This window comes from Lissotriton vulgaris, chromosome 6 (genome assembly GCF_964263255.1).
Source record: "Lissotriton vulgaris chromosome 6, aLisVul1.2, whole genome shotgun sequence".
Lineage (NCBI taxonomy): Eukaryota > Metazoa > Chordata > Amphibia > Caudata > Salamandridae > Lissotriton > Lissotriton vulgaris.
Genome location: NC_141694.1, coordinates 484592927 through 484615728, shown reverse-complemented (window position 1 = coordinate 484615728; position 22802 = coordinate 484592927). Strand labels below are relative to the sequence as shown.

Below are 22802 nucleotides of genomic sequence, written 5' to 3'. Positions count from 1 at the left end.
GTTGCGGTGGTCCATCTCCCTACAGGGAACAGACTTTACAGTAGAACACACCTCGGACTGCCCATGCCAATGTGGATGGACTTTCCAGGTTCTTCCACTTTCTTGGGAAAGATTAGTCTCATCCCCTTTTGTTTGAGGGGGAAGGGTGTGCGTAAGAAAGTGCCCCTTTTTACATGGTTACCCCCCCCCAAACTTTTACCAGATACCTGATGCTGGTGGTGCCCCTTGAGTGCCAACCTGAACCTTGGTTCTACCCTCCAAAACTCCAACACCAAAACCATTTACTTACCTGCAAACTTAACACTTTGTTTTTCTCCATAGGACTGAATGGCGGGTTTGGACGGTCTTGTTCTGAAACAAAGAGTAATTTAGTGCCTTCACCAGAGTTAACCTGTGTTGCTTAAACTGTATTAGGAGTATGTTTCACGCTAAACTAGAAACTTAATCTAAAAGTACTTTAAATGTATTTTCAGGTGTGTTTGAAGTTTACCAATCGTTTTCTCAACCTCAAAAGTAATCTAAATGTTCCTACCAAACCAGTATTTAATGTCTTTTGAAAAGTAACACTTTATGAAGAGTTTAACTTACCTGCTACTAAGTCAATCTTGGTTCTAGAAACATCACAACAAAATAACTTTTTATACAAACAATTGGTCTGGATTCAGTCTTTGACTGTGTGCCATCATTTCTTGCATGAGTGTGTTCAACAAATCCTTAACACTACCCTCTGATAAGCCGGACTGCTCAACATCACTACCACAAAAGAGAGTACGGTATTATCTACTTTATCCTGTGCTATACCTTGGGGATCCACTGGACTCTTTGCACACTATAGCTTGCTTTGGTATAGTATATATACAGAGCCAGTTTCCAGCACTGGGGTTTATAGTGGATTCGGTCAAGGCTACTCTAAGACTTCCCTCTCGCAAACTTTCCAAAATGAAACACAAACTCAAGAGAACTTTGACCAGACCAACGATTTACTTAAGTCACTTAGCCTGGATAGTAGGCCTCCTTTCATCATCAATACAGGCCATTTTTCAAGGCCCCTTGCATTACAGCACACTACAGCGCCTCAAGATCTTTCACTTACAATAGGGTCTCACTTATTCCCAATCCATTCCCCTTTCGGAAGAAATGAAAGTAGAATTTCATTGGTGGATCTCCCATATTGAGGCATGGAATGGCCAAGCCAACTTTGGCTCCCAACCCGATCTGGTCATCAAATCAGATGCAAGAGGTTCGGGTTAGGGAGCTCGCTGTGGGGAATTTCCCACAAGAGGAAAATGGTAATCTGCACAGCAGGCTCTCCATATAAAAGGCTTGGAATTAATGGCAGGCTCTTTTGGGATGAAATGTTGGACCACAGACAGAGCCCAATGCGGTGTGCTCCTCAAGATGGACAATGTTGTGGCAGTACGCTACGTCAATCATCTAGGTGGGACAAGATCGAAAGCTCTCTCTGATCTTGCTTGCGCCCTTTGCGAATACTGTTTGATTAACCAAATATCAATCTCGACAGAACATCTCCGGGAACCTCCAATCAGGTAGCGGACTGGCAATCCAGTCATGGGCAGGATGCCAGTCTCTGGAAGCTTCACCAAAGGAATTTCCAGGAACTTCAAAACTGTTGGGGCCCATTCACAATTGATCTCTTTGCCTCCTGACTGGATCATCAATTAGAGAGGTATCGTAGCTGGGGGCCAGATCCCAACGCAATAGCAAACTATTTATTCTTTCAGGACTGGGGTGCAGAGAAAGGGTATACTTTTTCTCCATTTGCAATGATTATGAGACTGTCCACTGAGGTTCGGTGACAGAGGAAGGACGTAGTGATAATTAGCACGATTTGGAGGTCTCAAGTTTGGTTTCCAGTTCTGATTGAACTTTCTTGGGATTGTCCAGTCCCTCTACCTCTATCTAAGGATCTTCTCCGGGATCCTCAAGGGAAGTCAAACTTTCTGGTACTCACACGTTGACTCTGTCTAATGGCATGGTGGATTACAGGGAACGTTGGAAAGTCCCAGGGATTTCTGCAGAGGCTGCTGCATTACTGGCCAGAGCATGAGCGGATAGCACAAATAAAATATACCACTCTGCCTGGTCACGATGGTGGAATTGGTGTCATCAGCGACAATTGGCTCCAGTGGGGACAGTTGTTGTCTGCATTTAGAATTTTCTCACAGCTTTGGCTTCGGAGATGAATATAGGTCAATGAATTCCTTTAGAGATGGCCATATTCCAATTGATGGACATCCGGTGGGAGAGCATCCTCTGGTTTGAAAACTTCTCAGGGGCTTCATTTTGTCTGTTCCCCCAGAGTCCCACTATTGTACTTTGTGGGATGTCAATAAGGTGTTGCACCCAATCAAATCATGGCCTTCTAATAGGTACCTTTCCAGGAAATAGATGTCAGCAAAATTGGCAACTCTGTTCTGTTTGATTTCCTGTCGCAGAGTTTCGGATGCGAGAGCCCTGGATTTGATAGGTAGAGTATTCACTTCAGACGGAGTAGCTTTGAATATTTACAGAAGAACAAAATGTAATTTGAAAACTGTGTAACACCCAGCTGTAGGAAAGTGCCTCTTTTGAATATAGTTAGCCCCCACTTTTTGACTGGAAAATGGTGCAATTTCAACAGCAAATGCACAGGATCCCTTGCCAACCTGGGGTCTTATTACAGAGAGTGCCCTGGGGGCGCAAGAGGCTTTGCGCCCACTTTGTGCGCCCCTGGGGCACTTTGGTTTTACAGAAAGGGCCGCAGACACCTGTGCGGCCCCTTCTGTAATACTGTTGGCGCTGGTGCACATAAAGCATCAGCGTCATCTGCAGGGGACTTCTCATATTTGCATGGGGGCATGCCCCATGCAAATGAAGGAATCCCTTTGCCTCTGCGCCCGTACCGTATTACAGATGCTGGAGCAGAGGCAAAGGAGCTGTCAGGAGGCACACTGACAGTGAGCCTCCTAAAGGGTGATGCACTGTCACTGCACCCCCTGAAAGCAGCCCTCTGCAGGGGGGCAAAGGGGGTCCTATGGACCCCCAAGACATCCCCTTGCAGCAAGTGCAGTCACTGACTGCACCCGCCTGCAAGGGGATCTCTAATCTCTCTTCAAAATGTAGACGGGTTGCCGCCTGCACAGTGATAAACAGAGCGACTGCTTCAAAGACGCTCCATATGTCACTTGAATGTAGTGACCCCAGGGTTGCATGAGTTTGCGGCTGCCCTGGGGGCAGTGCATTCTATGTAAAATTACGCACTTTCTCACCAAGGCAATGCACACTGCTATTGCAGACTGCATGCCTTGGTGTAGACAAGCACAGAAGAGTCGACATGGCACACATCCCTGTGTGCCATACCCACAGACACTGCATGCAATATAGGTAAGATGCCCCTCTAACAGGCCTTAGCCCTAAGGCAGAGTGCACTATATCTACTGTGATATGGCCCTGCAAAATCCATGTTGATTCTTGGATACTGTAAGTGAACAGGGACGCCATAGAGAGTACATGGCTGGACACTCGTCATTACGAGTTCCCCAGCCCCATGATGGCTTCACTGTATTATGGGGTGTTTGGTACCAAACATCTCATCTTGATAAACCAGCAATGATTCCAGTGTCAGATGTATTAATAATTGCACCCAGAGGACCCTTTTAGAGGGGTGTCCGAAACCTATCTACTTTTGGTGTGTTCCTGACTGGCCTCCACCAGCCTGCTCCTACTAGACATGTTCTGGATCAAAGGGCTGAGAGCATCCGCTCTCAGGAGTCAGAAACAATGCCTGCTCTTGGCAGAGGTGCTTAAAACCTCATCCAGGCAGGAACACCTTGTCAAGATGGAAAGTTTCAAAGGCAATGCCGCCTTTTAACTCCAACCCATTCCTCTCCTGCCAGCTGCAGATGGCAACCCCCATGTCTTGACCCCACTTTCGACGGGAAGATAGGTGGGAAAAATAGTTTGAGGAGGAGGAGTATCCTCAGCCAACCTGCGCATCCCTAAGGCGGGGCAGGCGATGTGGACCCTCCAGCTCACTTTTCACCATCTTGAAGATAGGGAAAATAACCGGTCAGGGTCATGACCATCATCCACGTGGGCAGGGGTCTCCAAAGCGGTCGTGGAGGGCCGAATCCATGCCCGATTTTTAAAATAACTGCATGTATCTCAATGGGGATATCCAAAAAATCTGGAATGGATCCGGCCCTCCAGGACCGGTTTGGAGACCCCTGGTTTAGAGGGTGTAGTCACCCTAAAGGTAGGTAGTCCATTGACTACTACCTGGCACTCCCTTTAACACCCCTAAATTGAGTATATAGGTGGCCCCCTGAGCCTCGACTTTCAGTTTCGACAGGCAAAAGGAGACCAAGGACAAAGTAGTCACAAGAAAATAAGGGAACCCTACTCACTGAGGAATCAGGGTGAGTACTTTATATAGGAAACAGTGGGTACAGTGGTGCAATAAATGTACGGTCATACATCAGTACAAAACATAACAACAATTACAATTTGAGGGACTTGAGAGGGATGCAAGAGGGAAAAGCAAGGCTCATAACAACAATTGTTAAATCATTATTGACTTTGTATTATTTCAAAGAGAGATAATTCAATTGTATACATTATACACATAGTGTTAGTAAAACGTGCAAAGTGTCCCAATTGTATTGTGAGAACCAAGGAGGCAGTTGATTGACAACAAGTGAATTGGTGCCAACCATGCGTGAAGTTAAAGGTAAATTACTTAAGTAGTTGGTAAACTGCAAGTGTTCTGCAAATGCAAATGCGGTCATAAAATAATGGGGTAGCCATGCGCTATACAAATGCGTAATTCACATACCATTTGGACTCGCTATTAGTAAGGGACGCCCACGGCACGCCCCTTTCTAATAGCAAGTTGCAAACCCTATTTTGCAAGTCGGTAATTGGTTACAGACTCGCAAAATAGGGTTCGTACATGGGCTAGACCAATTTTGCAATCAAAATTGGTCTACATATGGCCCAAAATCCTTGTTTTCTCTGTGACTTAGGAACAACATCTATTCCCTTTTGAGAAGAAACATTGAGAATTTCCCCTTGAAGTTCCTTCAAATGGAGATGATGCTCCTTCTTGGATAGACATACTGGGGGTATTTGAGCAAACTGCAACGTATGACCTGAATGAACAATTTGGTTCACCTACTTGTCCAACGTTATATTCTGCCAAGCAGAAGCAAAAAGGGTAATTCTACTTCCCAACTTCTGAGTACCAGATGAAAGAGGGCAAAGGCTGTAAGCAAAGCCCTCTTCTCATTGTCATTGGTATATGTTTGTGATGAACCACTCTTCTTCCCTGAAGGTCTCCCAAAATATTGTCTTTGATAACGATTGTAGGAATAATACTGATTGTCTTCTGAGGATATTAGGTATGCCCCTGACCTACATAGTGGCTAAACCTCCTTTGAAGTTTTGCTAGGTCTCGAGCAACGAGAATTAGATGTTCGAGTTCTATGTTACTATAGAAGTACTAATGCTTTTGCGGTGTTAGCTTTAAGACATTGCAGAGCCTCATCTACATGTTTACCAAAGAGAGTTAGGTCCTCAAAAGGCATATCCAAAAATGTTAGCTCGGAACTCAGGACTGAAGTCTGTGGACTTTAACTAGCCTTGTCTTCTTAAAACTGTACCCCATGCAAATAAGTGAAAACCTGTATTTGAGGTATCTATTGCTGCATCAATAATGAAGAAGTAAGTCAGTTCTCCTTCTTTAAGTATAGCTCTTCCGTTTCCTATCTCCAGGAATAAGTTCCAGTAAAGGAGCGATGCCATACTACATCTGGTCCCTTCGGCTGGTTTTAGTTTGCTCAGTGAAATACCCTTTTTTACCAGGCTAGCAGATAAGGGCAGCTTGCAAAGTGGCAGTCCCTTCTGTAAACCAGCAATCAGCAGGCAGCACAACAGAGCAGGTAGTACATATGGTGGATCATCCTGGCAGCACAGCAGTCCTCTGGCAATGTGCAGTCTTTAGAGCCAGCAGTGTCTGGTTACAAGTCCATGCAGCGTCTAAAAACAAGGTGTCAAGAGCCCCAGTACCTATACTCAAAACTGCCTTTGATCAAGGGGTGACTTCAAAGGAACCCTTAGAAGTGTGCAACAATCCCTTTCAACCTAGCCCTCGCTCTAGACATCAGTAGGGGGTAAATCAGCCTTTTGTGTGAGGGCAGGACACAACCTTTACAAATGTAAAGTGCAAACAACCTCTCCCAGCCCAGTAAGACTGTTAGTATGCAGATGAATGCAGATGCATCCTCTGTCACATCCAAACCTTCCTGTAGTGTGGCTATCTGGGAAGTATGCTCACTCCAAGTGCAGCGGTCACTCATCCCATAACGTGCTTTGGAGTCAGGCTGCAAGGAACAAATAGTCATAACCACAGAGAAATACCCACTTTCTGTAAGTGGCATTTCTAAAATAGCAACGTAAAATCCAACTACACAGGTAAGCAGGATTTTTAAACACTATTCTAAACACAGCAAACAATACAGCGCCACTCCTTTCTGATCAGGAATTACCACAGAAAAATAGATAAGGATATTCCCAACACTAGCCTATGGAGGAGTAGGCCTCACAGCAGTGAAGAACAACATAGGCTGTTTGTCTCTACCAGGACATGCCACACATAAAGGCACATGTCCTACCTTTTATTTGCACAGCACCATGCCCATAGGGCTACCTAGGGCCTACCTTAAGTGTGAGCTATGTGTAATAAAGGTGAAGTTTAAGGCTAGGCAAATAAGTTTAAGGCTAGGCAAGTCGTTTTGAATAAAAAAGTCAAAGTAGCAGTAAACTGAGTTTGCCATGCAGTGGTAGGCTTGAGAAAGGTTTGAAAGGCTACGTCTGTGGGTGGCATAAGCAGTGCTACAGGCCTACTACTAGCATTTATTTACAGGCCTACTACTAGCATTTAATTGACAGGCCCTGGGTATATGGGATACCACTTTACAGGGGACTTGCAAGTAAATCAAGTATCGCAAGCAGTTGTAAACCAATCATACCTTATTTTAGAGGAGAGAACACATGCACTTTAGCCCTTATTAGTAGTGGTATAGCGCCCAGAGTCCTAAACCCAACAAAAATAAGGTCAGAAAAATAAGCAGAGAAAGTCAAAATGTTTCAGGCTAATCCTGCAAGAAGGGCCAGGTCCAACACCTCCTCCTTCTTGGTCTGACTGTAACATTAGAGCTATGGGTAAATTTGACCCTTTCAATGGTGAAAAAATTGATTCCTTTAAATTTGCCATCAACAATGTTGCAGTCTACAATGATTTCGCCGTCAACAGTGTCACTGGCGGTATTGTTGTCATCATCTCTGTCGCCCACAGCAGGTTTGTCATGGACAGACTCTTCAGACACGTCGGTGGCATAGACATCGATGGGTGGGATGACATCAATGGCTCTAGTCCCATTGTCGAAATGATCAACGTCTATGGTCCAGTGGGTGGTAATCAGATTCAGAGCAGATCTCATCGACGACTCATCAATTATGCTTTATTGGTTAGAGACATGGTTTTGGATGATTTCTTTTTCACTGATTCATAGGACTGCTTTCAATGTGTAAAAGTTGAAGAGGTGGTCGCAAGCACTGTACCAAACAAGTCAAGTTCAGGAAACTATATGTCACCGCTTATGTGCTGCCTTCGTGGAAGTGTTTGGAGGGGCACCTTACAATTAATATTCTTCTGAAGGGGTTTCATCTCCATTAGAAGATGCCAACATCCTTTCTCTGTCCTAAAGAGTCTTAGCTGTAAAAGTTTTACATATTTCACATTTTGATATCTTATGAGCTGGATAAAGGCAATAATGCACTGAAAATGAGTCATCAATGGAAATCTTCTTGTGTCCACAAGATAAACAAGGTTTGATAAGCTATTTATTCTCTCTGTTAGCCATGATGACAGTTGATGGCAGCTGCTGCCAGATATAAAGATCTCTCTGGCCTGGAAAAGACAGCATATTCCCTAATCCCAACTCACAGTAGTTCAGTGCTGAAGATAAGGCTGGTTCAAATCCAGGGCACAAACTTTTTTTTAAACAGTTTTATGTTTACAGAAAGGTTAGATCAGAGCTCTCACACAGCACGTGCAGTAGAAATCAAAGCTATGGTGGCATCCACAGGGAGTAAAAGAGCCTACCATTTCACCTCTTTGGCTGAAGTTTGCGTTCTTTCTAATGAGGTAAATGTGCTACTAAATAAACAATGCTGTTTAGGGCCTGTGGTCATTTTACACGTGCTACTGCTATTTTAATGTACCATGGATTTCCAGCCTGAAGTCAGGGAATGATACAAGCAGATGAATGTGTAAAGGATTCAATGCTGCGGAAACGAAGGGACATGACGCACAATTTCAGTGGAAAATTATGCACGAAATGTACTCGTGACCAGATGTAGAAAGTGTATTCGTGCACCAGTGTCAGACTTTGTATACTTCTAAAGTATAATAAAACCCTAACAAAGGATCAAGACACCGTTCAAGAGAAAACCTACAAATATGTAGCAGTGTAAGATTCTGCATAATAATTGCACATTGTAGCAAATCTGCCTTTTCTGCATGATCACCCAGTTTTTCTGGACCATATTGTCGCTGGATTTGGGACTCTACATTTTGCCACTGCTTTACAGTAGAAAAAGTGTTTTCACTTTCGCTCTAGTTGGAACGCCCTGCTTGGCCTTAATAAACTTATCTATGTATCCACCGTAAATGATGCCTAAAACACATCTTTGGCATGGAAAGTTACGTTAAGTGTCACACATGGGATGCAGTGTATAAATACACTACTCATATTTGTATCAAAAACATGTTAATTTATAAAAAAGAAAATAGGGGTCACAACATATTTGGGTTAGTGTGCCTCAGAGAAATACACTTCAAAAGCTATTTCACTCGGTAGGCCTGACAACTCTTTTTTTAAATAGGCTTAGTTGGGATTCAAGTCTTTATTTTCCACATCCACTAATAAAAGAGACAGAAAAATGGTTCAACGTTATTCCTGGATTCGTTTTTAAAATGTGACTTACGATGGAAATCAGATGTTTTTACAACTTAAGCAGAACATCGACTTTGTACAAATGTAAAGGCTGCCAGAATTGGCTTAAACCCAGTTCTGCCACTCATCAGACCTCCAAAGCCGGAATGCACAACCTTGCCTGGACAAGTTGACAACTCTGAATCAGAGGACAATGGATTGGCTCTTTGACCAGGAAAGGCCAATGAGTGTTAAATGGTAACCACTTGGCAGGGGTAGCAATCTGGGAGTGCACAGGAAGAGTTGACAGGCATAAGGGCAACTTCAGCACTACCTCTTTTTACTTTGAGATGCCAGGAAAGACTTCTCCTATTCATCTCTACATCCCTACTAGACTGTCTACACTATGAGAGAAAACCAGATTTGTCCCTGTCTTGTTTAGGAAGATTTACCATCAGTTGGAGACTACATCTGAAAGCAAAACCTTTGACCGGGACAACCGGCTTGGTATGTACAATCTTAGCTCGATGAGGTCTGCCCGAAATTGTACCTATGCCCTTGTACAGTGCAAATAGTTGATTTTTGCCTTAAACTATTTAAGTCCTTATGCCCAGCGCACCTTAACCTATTTTGATGTTACTGGTGCCTTCTTGCTCAAAATACTTTTCTCTGTTTTTCTAAAACGGTTTGGGAATTAAACTGTATTGTGCTCTTTACTCTGAAATTGTTTCTACTACTTGAACTTAGCGCACGCTTCTCTGGGACTGGCTTCTGTTGTGCCATAGCTACCAAGGGTTGAGCCAAGTTTCTCCCAGAACTGTGTTTTCACCTAACCGGTGTGGGTGTATTGAGCTGGTAGGGACAACCCTTCTCCCAAATTAATAACCCAATTTCTGACACAAAACAATAAGATATATGAATAATTAAAAAGACTTAAGTAAATAATTATACAATGTCCATTTTTACGAGACTCACTCTAGGCAACTGTTATGTACATTTGAACAGCTATCTGCTCACTAGCACATGAGCTAAGACAACCAATTCCATTTATAGATAGCACTGAAAATATACTAAGGATATCACAAGGTTAGATGGATCTGTGCCTAGAGGAAGAACCTGTGTAAACAGCCGCTTTACCCACCTACTTTAAAGTTGGAGAACTGAGCTGAACATTTACAACTCAAATGAAAAGAAGCAGTGCTCTAAAGTGCCCTCAACTAAAGGTGCCATGATGGAAATACGAAAAAACATTAAATAATAATATATATATATTTTTTACTTACAGCGTTGGCAAAAGTAGCACTTTTGTCGTAGTATTTCTTCCTTTCATATTTATCCCTGATGAAAAATTCCACAGATCTAAAAATTTCCACCTTAAGGAAAAATGTTGAAAATGGAGGGGCTACACAGGACAGTTTGAATCAAACAGTATAACAAAAGGCATTAGCATGCAAATGTTTTTGTATTACAATACTAAAACAATACAGATAGAGCACTGTTTTTATTTACAAGACAGTCATCAACATGGCAGTTGTCAAATACATTAAGAAAAAACACTGAGCTATAAATCCCTTAAACATCACGCATCTCTGGTTTACTAGGAGCATTGTGCTCTTTCTAAGTGTTCTGTATATATTTGCTTATTGGTTTTGTTTATGACCAGTAATGCATCCAAAGTGACACCATTGTTCACCCTTGGCAGCCATTACATTGGCACAATACCAGTAGTCTGTTTCCCTCCCCACTTCCATGCAAAACTCTTTGTAATAGTTAAATGTTTAAAAAAATGTTTGGAAAAGTAGAAACTGTTTTGTTTGTGTTTGAAAATTTTAAAACAATTCGTAGTCTCAAGGTTGGATACTAGCCCTCTACTTACCATAACGAAGAAGGAACCTAAAGGAGTGTTACAGTTATGACAGGAAACAAACTGAATAACTTGATTTTACTTTGGTTATGCTGGGACTCCAGGCAATTTGCAGATCAATTCAACACAATAGTGGAGAGGCAAAGCGTATCTATACTAATTTGTGACTTTAAATGCCATACATATTAGTCAATACAGATGACAGGAGTAAGGGTATTCCAAACGGTGACGTGATTTTCAAATGCTTTAAGGTAGACCTTTGAATGTTCTGGTTTTAACACTTATAAATAACAACGTTTTTTCAATTGTATTGTTCCAAATTTTAGTAGACTTCATAAGTAGACTCCCAGGATGATAGTCTATGATGTGCTAATCCTTTGCCATCCCCGTTACTTCAGTGTGCTCCTACCACCTATATTTTAAGGGTCATATTGGCTAGGTGGAAAGCCTGTTGCCTCTCTCTTCCAATAACATCGAATCTGTGAACATGTATAAGCATTGGTAAATCGATATTGGCATAACCTTCTGTCTTAAAATGACCAACCAATATAGAAACATATAACACCAACATTCAACTAGGGGTTGATCGTGGATTGCTTGCTCTAGACGCTGAGATGTACAACTTTGTTGTTCGGTTTAACTTATTTGTCCTACCGATGATGATGTTTAATTACTATGCTTCCTAATGGACCTATGGTTAATCTCTTTTTCTCTTCAGGACTTGATACTGAGAATTGTAAATAGGATTTTTTAAAATATGTAATGTGTCATATTTGTGTCTTTGAATTATGGACTGTATATATGTGTGTTTTTACACTGTGTTTTTACACTGTATTTACGATTTGTATATATATTATTTACAGCCCTGAAGAAGCCCGTGTTTGGGCGAAACGCGTAGGCTGTGGATTTTGGCTGTGGATTTTATGACACAATAAAAGCATTTGAAAATCACGTCACCGTTTGGAATACCCTTACTCCTGTCATCTGTATTGACTCATATGTATGGCATTTAAAGTCACAAATTAGTATAGATACGCTTTGCCTCTCCACTATTGTGTTGAATAAGTTTATATGTTAAGACCATTTTTGGTGGCTGGTCTTAGGAGGTGGGCAAGAGTGGAAATTATAGTGCGTAATTGTTAACTGTTCAGTTAGTGCAGCAACAGTGCGTGCCACCTTTTTCGTGTTGCGAACTAATTTGCAGTTCAAGCCAGGTATAAATTAAGTCCTTCGTACATGGCTGTATTAAAGATTTCTAATTATACGCCAACCTCTCTCTCTCCTTTAAGCAGGCCAGCCTTAGCTATATATGCCCAACAGTTTCTGACACAACTACATGCTGATATGACAAGGTATCCTCCATGGTTTAGAGACTACAGGATCCTGGCCGAGAATCACCAGAGAGGCAAGACTTTGTAGGATGTACAGAAATACAGGAATGTTACTGGATCGACCCACCTGCTATGCCAAGCAGGGACATGATCAAATCTAAAGATATTTGCAGGTCTCCTATTCTGTTTGTTAGTGATATCAAGCATGACCACTATAAGCTATTTATACACAAACAAAATAACCCACGTGGCCATTGATTATACAATAGATCTATTGTCTGCAGGAATACAGATTAGTCGTGGCATTAGATGGATAAATCTCACATAGGTTATAAACTACACTCTTTAATCTCAGCGTTGTCAGCATAAGAGAACACAATTCACTCAAAGAACAAACTGGATGCGAACAGATGGTACTTGTGCATTTTTCTTCACTGTGATGAAAATAAACATACATGATGCACACTAGTGGTAAAGAAAATTATACAACTGATTAGCCTAACTTGTAAGCTTGTATACATTAATGGTAAATGTCGACTATGGAGAAAAAACAGAGGAAAAAGAAAAGCACTGAAGCTGGTTATTACAATGTTTTTAAGGTCTTAGTTTAATGAATAGTCATTAAAGTCAATCCTGGGAGAGGGAATCAAGGCGAGAAAGCCACTGGCAGGCTCCTAAGAAAAGGCTTACAGCTTCTGCACTTTTTTGTTAACAAAAGAAGCATTACTCAAATAGCTTTTTATATCCACCATACTTCATTGGCCACAGAGAGATAATCAAAACATGACTTGGTATTCTATGCAAAAAACATTATTTTTAAGTTGATTGTAATTTAATATATTCTGTGTTGGCAACTGTAAATACTTTGCCACTTCCACATACATAATGTTATGGTAAGCCTGTACAATATATTCCTGGGGAGACACAGGATAGGTGTGATAGTGAGTGTGAGTGTGGGTGGGGGTGGGGGGGGGGGCAGAGGGGCATTGTAGAGGGATTGAAAGGATTCTTTTTCCCTTGTTAGTTATATCAAGAGGGATGGAAAGAGTGACCGATTTCTGCAGATGAAAGCATATTGGGGCTGTCTAAACATTTCTACTTTTCTTAAAATTAGCTATTTTAAGAATTTATAGGTTGGTTACTTTTCTTCTACCAAGTCTGTATTTTTCCACACATCATTACAAGATTATTATATGATACATTTCAATTTTTCCTGGCAGTACCTTTCTCTATCCTGGTAAGCCCTTTATCCAAAGCTGTAAACATACCATTTGCCAGATATGAGTAAATCGTGCACATCGACACCTCCGACTGTCACAGAATTTTAGCACGTATTCAGAGTAAATGTGAGAAAATAATAGACCCCGCCCCTCCCCACCATCTTCCACAATGCAACTGAATGAATCCCAGCACTCCTACATTTTTGGAATTACAAATATGTAACCTTGTTAAGTTTTACACCAATATGGAAAAACTCTATTCTATCACAAGTAGGAACCCAGAGATCGATTTGGACAAAGTTTCTTTGAATAAAATATCATCAATTTATTACAAACAAAAAGTTTCTTTCTTTAAACATGCAAGCTAAAAGCAACACTGTAACAGTTATTAGATAAAATCAGATTCACTCAAAGTTAGTCCCAGAATAGGTACAGATGGCAAAATATTTCCTTACAGATGATGTGCATTAGTTAAAGTGAGCAGATACAGAAAGAGCCGACACATGTTTTGTTACATCCAGTGACTTCCTCAAGGCTTTTAATAAGAGATATACTGTCTTGGAAAACTGTTGTAGTGAAGAGCTTGTCGTATAGATCATTCAAGTGTCCGTGTAAACACAGAAAATTAAAGATTGCCCAAAGTCATTCATATAGGGTTTATTGATGGCTGTGGACCAATTCTGTGGGCAGATCTCTTTAGGGATGATTAGGATCCACGTTTGTCAAAATGTTAGATTATCCGAAGAAATTGATGTAAATAATAGATCGTAAAGGCTTGGACATCCATCGTATCCACAGCTTGTTAATCTTCCACAATGCCTTAAGCTCTCCTGGTCTGCTGTAGGATCTGCAGAATGTACATGCAGATCTTTTGGAAAACTGCCGTAAGCTAGGACCTCACCCATGCTGTTGTGAGGAAAAGGAGGCAGCATTTCACTGACTGAATCAAGTGGCAAGACTGGTAGTTATTCTGGGAGCTTAGACTGGTTGTGGAGGTAAGTAGAAAGAATAATGAGCATATGTGTATCTGTGTTCACACATGTTCGTGTGTGTGTGTGTGTGTGTGCATGTGTGGTCTGGTGGCTTTCTACTTGCAATTGGCAACCACCCCTCCCGGGTAGTCTGTAGATGCTCTTCCTTTCTCATTATAGCTGTGAGCACTGTGCTACTACTGCCATTTTCTAGCAAAACAGGACTCCTGATGGGCATTTTACATAAGGTGGGCATCCTTGACATTTGGTGGCTATTATTTATATATGGAGAGCAATAAATGAGGACTCAATTGCTAGGTTACTTGAGGCGTACAGACTATCTCCTGAAATTAGATTTGGGCTCCTAGTGACTTGTCCTGCTTGAGATTAAGCCTCAGTATCAGTGAAGTAGCCAGACGAAATGCTACATAATAAAGAAAAACTCAGATTGCACGAGTAGTCCCTTGTTGGACTTCATTCCCCACAAATTAAAGGCGCACAGGCGTGTTTTTGATAACAGACACAAACATTTAGTGGCATGATTTAGTTGTGATTAGGCCTCAGCATCGGTGTTTGAGGCAGCCAGATGATAATACCCTTTAAAGAAAACCCAACCACATCTCCCAAAATTCAAAACGCAGATGCTTCTTTGGAGAGGTCATGTGACGTCTGCCAAGAACGGTCTTTTTAACGGATGCGCATGGAGCACTGTTTCTTGCTGTGGCAGACAGGACATTGCGAGTGACGACGGACCATGTAAAGGTATGTAGGGAGGTTTTTTTCCATTCCCTGAACCGCTCTCATGGTTGTTTCATGTGGAGCAGTCCGTGACTTTCCGTCTTCATTGTCTTCAAGGCTTTTCGCTCCGGCAAAAACTAGTTGTACACTCGGACTGAGGCCTCCTGCAGTTACTATTGAAGGTGTGACTTTTGTCACTTTAAGCAAGCAGGGTGTTTGTGGACATATAGCCTACATGTATGGATAGGCCATGATTTACTTACTGAGTGGTAATTTTTTTTAGTGTATTGGCATGTGCTGGTGTTGTTTTAAACATAAGGGTGTGCTGTAGTAATTAGTCCTTGTGGGGTGTAAAGAGGTGGAATCATTAAAAAAAAAACATTTTTAATCATGATTTGCAGCTTTGTCAACTTTGTTCCCAATCTGGCGAGTTGAAGCCAGTAGCCCATACAAGTGCGGATAGGCAGCTGCACAAAAGTTTGTTTGGTGTTTCCATAACATTGATGACATGAATAGTTCACTTTTGTGAGAGTAGTGGTGACACTTCTGATTCTCATTGTGCTTCTGTTACTGGCAACACTATGTGACATAGTTAGACATGAATATGTCTGATTGCCTCCTTAGTTAGATAATGTGCATTTTTTGTAATGGTCGCTTGGTTGTCTTTACAGATGCCGATCATGATGGCAACAGCCATATTGATTATGGCTCCGCCTTTGTATTAGTTGTTTTGGAGTTTATATTTCACATACTTTCTTTAAATACAGAATGATATGTCCGACTCTGCTCTTACTTCTGTGGATTGCCCATTCAACAGTTGCATGTTCACTTTTCATTACACAGCTTTCATAGTAGTAAACGGGGTAGTATAACAGCTAATTCTTAAACAGATGGATTTGCAGGGCTCTAAAGGACTCAATAGACCAGAAGGACCCCCATGATTGCCAGGAGGTGGGGCATAAATGCTCTACATAGAACATAAACTCTTTCAGCGGGGGATGCCGATTAACTTTGTAGGTTCTGAAGAAGTACTGAATAGACAAGAAAGCCCCTCACTCTTGCTAGGAGGCTGTGCGCAAACACTATTAGAACGCAACAGACTCCTACAATGCAGGTCTGTCTACGCCCGAACTCAGCAGGGCCAGGCCCTTTCTTGTTCATCTACCCTTGTCCTCAGGAACATCATGGTTAAGCGGAAAAAACCCTGCTAATTCGAATTGCAGTACCACCAAGGGCCCCCATCAGAGTTTCTCGATAATTTATTTTTTTACTTCTGGGGTGGGCGTGTTATGGATGAAATATTGACAGTAGAAGAACTCAGTGTAGACACAAGTTGTCCCTGTAAAGCTTCAGGTCCGGCCTGTAACAAGACCTCCACTTCTGGTGCTAAAATGCACTTAATTTTGGGGATCCATCTAACTAGGATAGCCCTTCAGCACTTACTGACCTTGGTAGCAAATGTTCATGAATCCACTGTAGAGGCTTCCTTGGACTTGCATCCCCTGGCCCAAGCGGAAAATTAGGGATCCCTCACAGGGAGAGCCAAAGGAGCACTCCTCCTGTAGGGGTCTGCTGAGGGGGTGGTGGGGTCTTCTGAGGATTGTGGGCCGAACTCTTCAAGTTTACACCCACGCACTGGTGGGACCTCAATTATTCTGTCTGAAGCTGAGAGGCGGGAATAGAGCAAAGGGGGTCTCAGGGCATATTATCAGCCTTTGGAATGCCCCAGAACACCCCCCTCAACTCACAGGAGGGAGTTGCGAACCACAGAGTAGTCCATCATTGGCCACTGCAAACCCCCCATGGTTGCAGAGTTCCACCAGATCATTCGGTCTGTTAAGTAGGGTTTTTACAACTAGGTTAGTTAGACCTCATGGTTATCCGGTTTGATAACCAATTTTATTGGCATTTTTAAATAACGAGGTAAACATGGCACCACTTTGTAATATGTTAGACATTTCAATAGATTTGCAAGCGATTTACCCTGTCTGTTTGAAGCGTGAGCCCACCCGTGTTGTGGAGATTCAGTCCAGCGGCTCAATCCATTTGCCCCATATCTGCTCATGTTTATTTGGGCACCCTCTTCCTTCGTACACAGTTTTCTCTTGGATGGCACACCAGTCTACCCCAGTATGCCACTTAGTATGGTTACCCGGTAAAGGTGCAATGGGCGTATTGGCGGGGTTTGTATTTATTCAAGCACATAAATATGGTAAGGTGTGTTGATTGGGTTGGAAAGGGCAAAAAAAAAGAAACTAGTGGGTGAATGTTAATTTTGACTAGGGTGAGCTTTCAGGAAGGCTTATTTATGAGCCGTCACCCCCACCAATATCTGACCTGAACCCTAGTTTTTTTTTTTAAATCACCCGTTCACCCCTGTACACCAGTGAATGCCAAACCCTAGCCACCTATCGAGTAAATGGCACATGTTAAAATCAATACCGTGAATAGTTTGTTGGATGCCAACGATTGGCTTGTTTCAAATCTTAGCTGCCCACTATTTTTTAATGATATAGATGACTGGCATGGAGGCCTATTAAAGCAACTGAAGTGTCCTCCCTCACATTGGAATTTTTAAATTGGAATATAGCAGGCTTGAGTAGTAAGCAAGACAATTGTGCTTGAGTAGAGTTTATCAACAGTTTCAGAGTCACTTGTCTCCAGGAAACCTGGAACCTGTCTAACTCTTTCGTGGATGGATTTAGGTTTTTTTTTTCCATCAGTTATTTCCGCCATCTCAGGAAGGGGGAAGGGTGATCTAGCCAACTTGGTCGCCCTCAGTTTAGATTGTTAAGCTTCATTATATGATTCTATGCTGCCTTTTTTGCTTGCACTTTTTATATTTTTCTAAAAATAATCAGCTTAATGTTGCTGACATTTTGCAATCCTAATGCTGCTCCCAGGAACTCAGTCCAACTTGTAGCCCTGAAGGCTTTCTTAGAATGCTCCAGATGGGAATCTGATTTGTTTTTATTCTGGTGGTACTTATGGGATATTTTAAATTACATTAGTGTGCTGTTAATTGTTTTAGCGTGGAAATGGGCACAGAAGTGACTTGGAAGGGCCTCTGCACATTGAACATACACCACAATGTGAAATGCGAAATGAATTGGTCTGTGATTTTTAACCTGGATTTTTTCTTGTAATATTAGTGGCAACATTCACATTGCGTCTCAAAATCCAACTTTTATTGGAAAGGGGGCTTCTACAACTATTGAATATTTTTTTTGTCAGGCTCGTTTGTACCACTCATTCACAATTATAAAGTCATTTGGCGGACACACAGTTCCCATAATCCTATTAGCCTCTACCGGACTTGGATCAAGGCTAGCGTAAAAAAACTGCATCCCCAATTAGGCATTAATACATTATTTTCATCCACTCAAGGGTGTGTACTTAAATGGAATAAGGTGACCCTTAAGATGGAGTAGTTTCTGTCCTGTAACTCCAGTTCTGTAGTAGGGGTATCTCTGTTATAGTCATAATCTAGTGAATAGTCCCGCCCATGTGCGTGGACCCCGGCAATCAAAAATAATCTCTTAAGTTGTCAAAATAATGCAGAAACTGCAAAGACACTTAAGAGAGAATTTAAAGACAAATAATGCAGCCTATATCCACAGGCTACACTGTCCAGTACTTCAACTAGAAATTCCACCAAAATTCACCACACACAGTACAGCCTGCTAGTTTCTACCATAGAGAAACCTGCCTCCCCCAGTCAAAGACTCAGGAATGATAGAGAGGAAGGCAGGGACAGACAAGCCCCATAGGCTGCCATTATGTGGCTTAAATAGGATACTGTGCCTTTAAGAGAACTTTCCAGAACTTCTCCCAGTATCCCAGAATGCATAGCAGGTCCCTCTTACTTCAGTTCTTTTTGAAGGCGAAGCACGCCAGACCTGTCGCATTCTTGAATGATGAAAAAAGTCTCCACCGGGGAGGAGGGCGGGCGCTTATGACTATAACAGAGATACCCCTACTACAGACCTGGAGTTACAGGACAGAAACTACTCCTTCTGTAGTAGGGGATCTCTGTGTATAGTCATAATCTAGTGAATAGAATGGCAAGCCCATCCCCACACCAAAGCGGCGGTGGAGAATAAATACATAACGCCACTACTGTGCGAACAAATTCCGCAGCGAAGCCTGGCCAACCTGAGCGTCTGCCCTGGCATCAGTGTCCAGGCAGTAATGCTTAGCAAAGGTATGAACCGACTTCCAAGTGGCTGCCTTGCAGATTTCAGCAATCGGCACGTTACGGAGCAGAGCCGTCGTGGCAGCTTTGCCCCTGGTGGAATGAGCCTTAGGCTTACCTCCTAAGGTCTTATTAGCCTTCTGGTAACACAATTGTATGCAGGACACAATCCACCTAGAGATGGACTGCTTCGAGGTCGCAAGACCCGTCCTGACCGATCCATAATTGATAAACAACTGGTCAGACCTACGAATATCCTTGGTTTTATCCAGATAAAATTTCAACACCCTCCTAACATCCAGGGAATGGAGAGACCTCTCCGCTGGGGATGAAGGGTTCTGAAAAAACGTAGGCAAAGTTATAGTCTGGTTGACATGAAAATCAGAAATAACCTTGGGAAGAAATTTAGGGTGAGTACGCATAACAACCTTAGCAGCATGAAATACAGTATAAGGTTCAGTACAACACAACGCCTGAATTTCACTCACCCTGCGGGCCGATGTAATGGCCACGAGGAACGCCGCCTTCCAGGACAGGTGCTGCAACGAAGCCTTATGAATAGGTTCAAAAGGCTCCTTCATCAATCTGGACAGCACCACATTCAATTCCCATGAAGGCGAGGGAAGCCTGACAGGAGGGAATACTTTCTTCAAGCCTTCCAGAAAGTCTTTGATCACAGGGATCTGGAAAAAGGAAGTCTGTGAAGGGCATTTCCTGTAGGCAGTCAATGCAGCAAGATGAACCTTAATGGAATGGACATTAAGGCCAGACTGCGCCAAATGCAAAAGGTAAGGAAGGATGACATCTTCCTTGCATGTCGTAGGGTCATGGTTCTTAGACTGGCACCAGATACAAAACCTCTTCCACTTGTAAGCATATGAAGTCCGAGTGGAAGGTCTCTTAGACTCCTTCAGTATGTCCATGCAATCATCGGGAAGATTCAGATGGCCATATTGCACTATCTCAGGAGCCATGCCGCCAAACTCAAAGACGAGAGGTTGGGGTGTAACATCCGCCCCCCGAACTTCGTGAGAAGGTCCGGCCTGCACGGCAACCGAATGTGAGGAAGGAGAGACCGGTGAAGTAGGTCCGTGAACCACCACTGCCTGGGCCACTCCGGGGCGATGAGTATCATCCGAGCTCTGGACCGGGCCAGCTTGATGAGCACCGCCGGAATCAGGGGAATGGGAGGAAAGGCGTACAGAAAGCCGTTCGTCCAGTCGATCCATAACGCATTCCCCAGCGTCCCTTGCTGGAAGTACCTGGAGGCGAAGTCTCTGCACTTGCTGTTTTCGGCGGTGGCGAACAAATCTACGTCTGGAGTTCCCCACCTTGCGAAGACTTCTCCTAGTACTTCGTCGTTTATGACCCATTCGTGGTTTTCCTGAAGCAGTCTGCTCAGTGCGTCTGCCTGAACATTCTGCACACCTGGTAGATGGGTGGCCGTTATCGTCAGTCCTCTGGCCAGGAGCCAGTGCCAGATCGTCTGCGCCTCCTGTGACAGAGTGCGCGATCTCGAGCCCCCCTGCTTGTTGAGGTAATACATCGTGGTGGTATTGTCCGTCTGTACAAGCAGAGAGTTGTTCTGGAAGGACGGAAGAAAGGCCTTCAGCGCCAAGTGAACAGCCCTGAGTTCCAGGAAATTGATGTGATACGTGGCCTCCATCGGTGACCACGTGCCCTGAATCTGCAAAGTCCCAGAGTGCGCTCCCCATCCCAGAAGAGACGCATCCGTCACGACAGTCTGCGTGGGAATGTCCTTGTGAAAGGGAACCCCTCTAAGGAGATTCTCCGCCGAACACCACCACTTCAGAGACTGAAGAGCATGCAGCGACAGTCGAATCTTGTCGTCCCAAGATCCTTTCCTCTGATCCCACTGGTCCTCCAAGCACTCCTGCAGCGGTCTCATGTGCAGCCGCGCGTGTGGCGTCAGGAAGATACAAGAGGCCATCGATCCCAGTAGAGAAGACACCGTCCTCACTGTTGTAGATGGAGTCGTCATAAGAGCCTGAGCCTTTCGAAGGAGTGATAATCGTCGCTCTTCCGAAGGAGACACGCTTGCTGACAGCGTATTGATGGAGGCTCCCAAGTACTGTATGCATTGGACCGGAGTCGGGACAGACTTGGCCATGTTGATGTGCAGCCCCAACTTGTTCAAGAGAACGCACGTCTTCTGGAAGTGTGCTCGCGCTTCCGAGAAGGAGGATGCCTTGATCAACCAATCGTCCAGGTACGGGTAGACGAACACCTTGTTCTTCCTCAGGTGTGCTGCTACCACCGCCATGCACTTCGAGAACGTTCTCGGCGCAGACTTCAGTCCGAATGGGAGTACTGTGTATTGATAGTGATTGGTGCCGACTTGGAACCGCAGGAACTTCCTGTGTTTGTGTGCAATGGGCACATGGAAGTAAGCATCCTGTAGGTCTATAGCGCAAAGCCAGTCCCCCTGTTGCAACTGAGGGTAAATCTGATGCAACGACAGCATGCGGAACTTTCCTCTGCGAATCCATTTGTTTGCCTGTCGCAAATCCAGAATGGGCCTGAACTCGTTCTTGTCCTTCTTGCGAACCAGGAAGAACCGGGAGTACAGACCTCTCCCTCTCTGAGACCGAGGCACGTCTTCTATCGCCCTTTTCCTCAACAGGATATCCGCTTCCGCCTGAAGCTCGCGCAGCTGAAACTGCGAGCTGACCGGGGGAATAGCTGGAGGAGGGCTGGTGAACCGAAGACTGTATCCATTGCAAACAATATTCAGCACCCACTTGTCCTGAGTAATTTTTCTCCACTCTGCCAGAAAAAGTTGGATGCTTCCCCCTACCGGAGTGGGTAACGGATCCGGGGGAAGTAAGTTCCTAGGGCCTAGGCCCCGCCTGGCCCTTGGGCGCCGGAGCCGATTGCTGGCCTCCCCTGCCCTTCTGCCGCTTCTGGAACGGCTTCCGGAATTGCTGCTGCTGCTGGGAGTGTCCTGAGGCCTGTCCTCGACCTCGGCCCTGTCCGCCGAACCGCCGCTGGAAGGGGCGGTACTGTTTCTTGGTCTCCTTGGGCTTTTCCAGGCCCACAGCCGTCAGCGTTTCGGCCTCCGCCTTCATGCGGGCCATTTCATCATCAGCATGCTTCCCGAAGAGGGTCTCACCGGAAAACGGCAGATTGGCCACCCTCTGCTGTGCGTCCGGTTTCAGGGACGTAAGCCGGAGCCATGCGTGACGCCGCTGGTTGATCCCGTGGCAAAATCCGTGAGCCGCCAACAGGGAAGAGTCCGCAGCCGCGCTGATTATCTGGTTGGCTACCAGCATCCCCTCACTCAGGACTTCCGTGAAGTCTTCACGCTGCTCCCGGGGCAAATGCTCCGCAAAGCGCTCAAGAGAGTCCCAGAGGGCGCGGTCGTAGCGACCCAACAAGGCCGTGGCACTCGCCGCTTTCATGGAGGTCGCGGAAGTACCACAAACTTTCCTTCCTGCCGAGTCCATCCATCTCGATTCCTTGTCCG

General features: G+C 43.9%; 1 protein-coding gene across 2 annotated transcripts in view; it reads right to left on the bottom strand.

Annotated features, from left to right (window-relative positions):
* Positions 1–22802, bottom strand: part of SMAP1 (small ArfGAP 1) — a 1000428-nt gene that overhangs the window by 640786 nt on the left and 336840 nt on the right. For both annotated transcript variants that reach the window (XM_086926470.1, XM_086926471.1), the window contains exon 4: positions 10280–10355. In XM_086926470.1, the coding sequence (XP_086782596.1) occupies positions 10280–10355 (76 nt within the window). The remainder of the gene's footprint in view (positions 1–10279; positions 10356–22802) is intronic.